The following is a 1297-nucleotide window of genomic DNA, read 5'->3' as shown; positions in this document are numbered from 1 at the left end:
CATCTCCCGTAGCAAACGTACTCCCTCGGGCTAAACCACCCGTCCAGACGCAAAGCCAACAGAAAAAAAAGCCTCCCGACACCTGCCTGCCTGCACATGGTGCAACACCAGTTCAGACACGCCCCAACCTAAANGCTGACCCTTCACGACACGTGCCTGCGAGAGACGCCCAAACCTAAGGCAACGCCAGTGCAGACACATCATCCACGCCCTAATGACTAACAACAAACGTACTCCCTCAGGCTGAACACCACCCCAAAGAATACACGCGAACGGCACTCACATCGTCAGATGATGCCTTCATGCCTGCAAATACTACAACGGATATCAACACCTGATGTCGTGCGGATCGACGACCCCTACAACATGTAGAGCAATTGCGACGGCAATCGCAACACCCGAACCCATTTTCCGTGGCGGCCCTGCACGACCACGCGTACATGCGAAACACGCTCACCTCATGTCTCGACCCGCGCCCATGCTGCATCACAAATACGTGCCTAGCTCACTAGCCCTCAAACGCAGCGACAACCAGAGACATCTATCGTGCGCACTCCCATCTCCCGTACCAAACGTACTCCCTCGGGCTAAACCACCCGCCCAGACGCACAGCAAACAGCCGCTCACGCCTCCCGACACCTGCCTGCCTGCACATGGTGCAACACCAGTTCAGACACGCCCCAACCTAAACCAACGCAACTGCAAGCACATCACCCACGCCCTAATGACTAGCAACAAACGTACTCCCTCGGGCTGAACACCACCCCAACGAATACACGCGAAAGGCACTCACCGCTTCTGATGATGCCTTCAGCCGCGCAAATGCTACAACGCCTCTCCACATCTGGCTGTCTGCAGGTCGACAACCTCTACAACACGCAGAGCAGTGGCGACGGCAATCGCAACACCCGAACCCACTTTCTGTGGCTCCTGTACACGACCGCGTTCACATGCGAAACACGCTCACCGCATGTCTCGACCCGCCCCCATGCTGCAGCACAAATACGTGCCTAGCTCGCTAGCCGTCGAACGCAGCGGCAATAAGCACCATCTATCGTGCGCATTCCCATCTCCCGAACCGAACGGACTCGCGCGGGCGTAACCACCTACCTAAGGTACATGGACGTGGCACTCGCATTGTTCAAAAAAAGTGCTGCCCCTGTTCCCAGACAGCCGGCCGGGGCCTGACCAGCTGACCAAAGGGGAACTGTACGGAAACTTCAATCGTGCGAGCTCAAATCACTGCGTGCGTGCGTCCTGGCCTCCATGCGCAGATGTGAATAAGACTAGCCGAGTG

General features: G+C 57.0%; 1 protein-coding gene across 1 annotated transcript in view; it reads right to left on the bottom strand.

The window, feature by feature from the left end:
• EMH_0079960 (uncharacterized protein) overlaps positions 1–990 on the bottom strand; it is a gene marked incomplete at both ends in the record, with an annotated part of 3557 nt that extends 2567 nt beyond the window's left edge. Inside the window, 6 exon segments of the mRNA XM_013500198.1 lie at positions 107–133; positions 137–175; positions 335–422; positions 555–647; positions 794–852; positions 968–990. Of these exon segments, the coding sequence (XP_013355652.1) occupies positions 107–133; positions 137–175; positions 335–422; positions 555–647; positions 794–852; positions 968–990 (329 nt within the window).
• Positions 991–1297: the final 307 nt, after the last annotated feature.

The sequence above is a fragment of the Eimeria mitis genome, genomic scaffold (genome assembly GCF_000499745.2).
Source record: "Eimeria mitis Houghton genomic scaffold, Emh_scaff5117, whole genome shotgun sequence".
Lineage (NCBI taxonomy): Eukaryota > Apicomplexa > Conoidasida > Eucoccidiorida > Eimeriidae > Eimeria > Eimeria mitis.
Note: the sequence above shows the minus strand (reverse complement) of the source record. Positions and strands in the feature narration are given on the sequence as shown.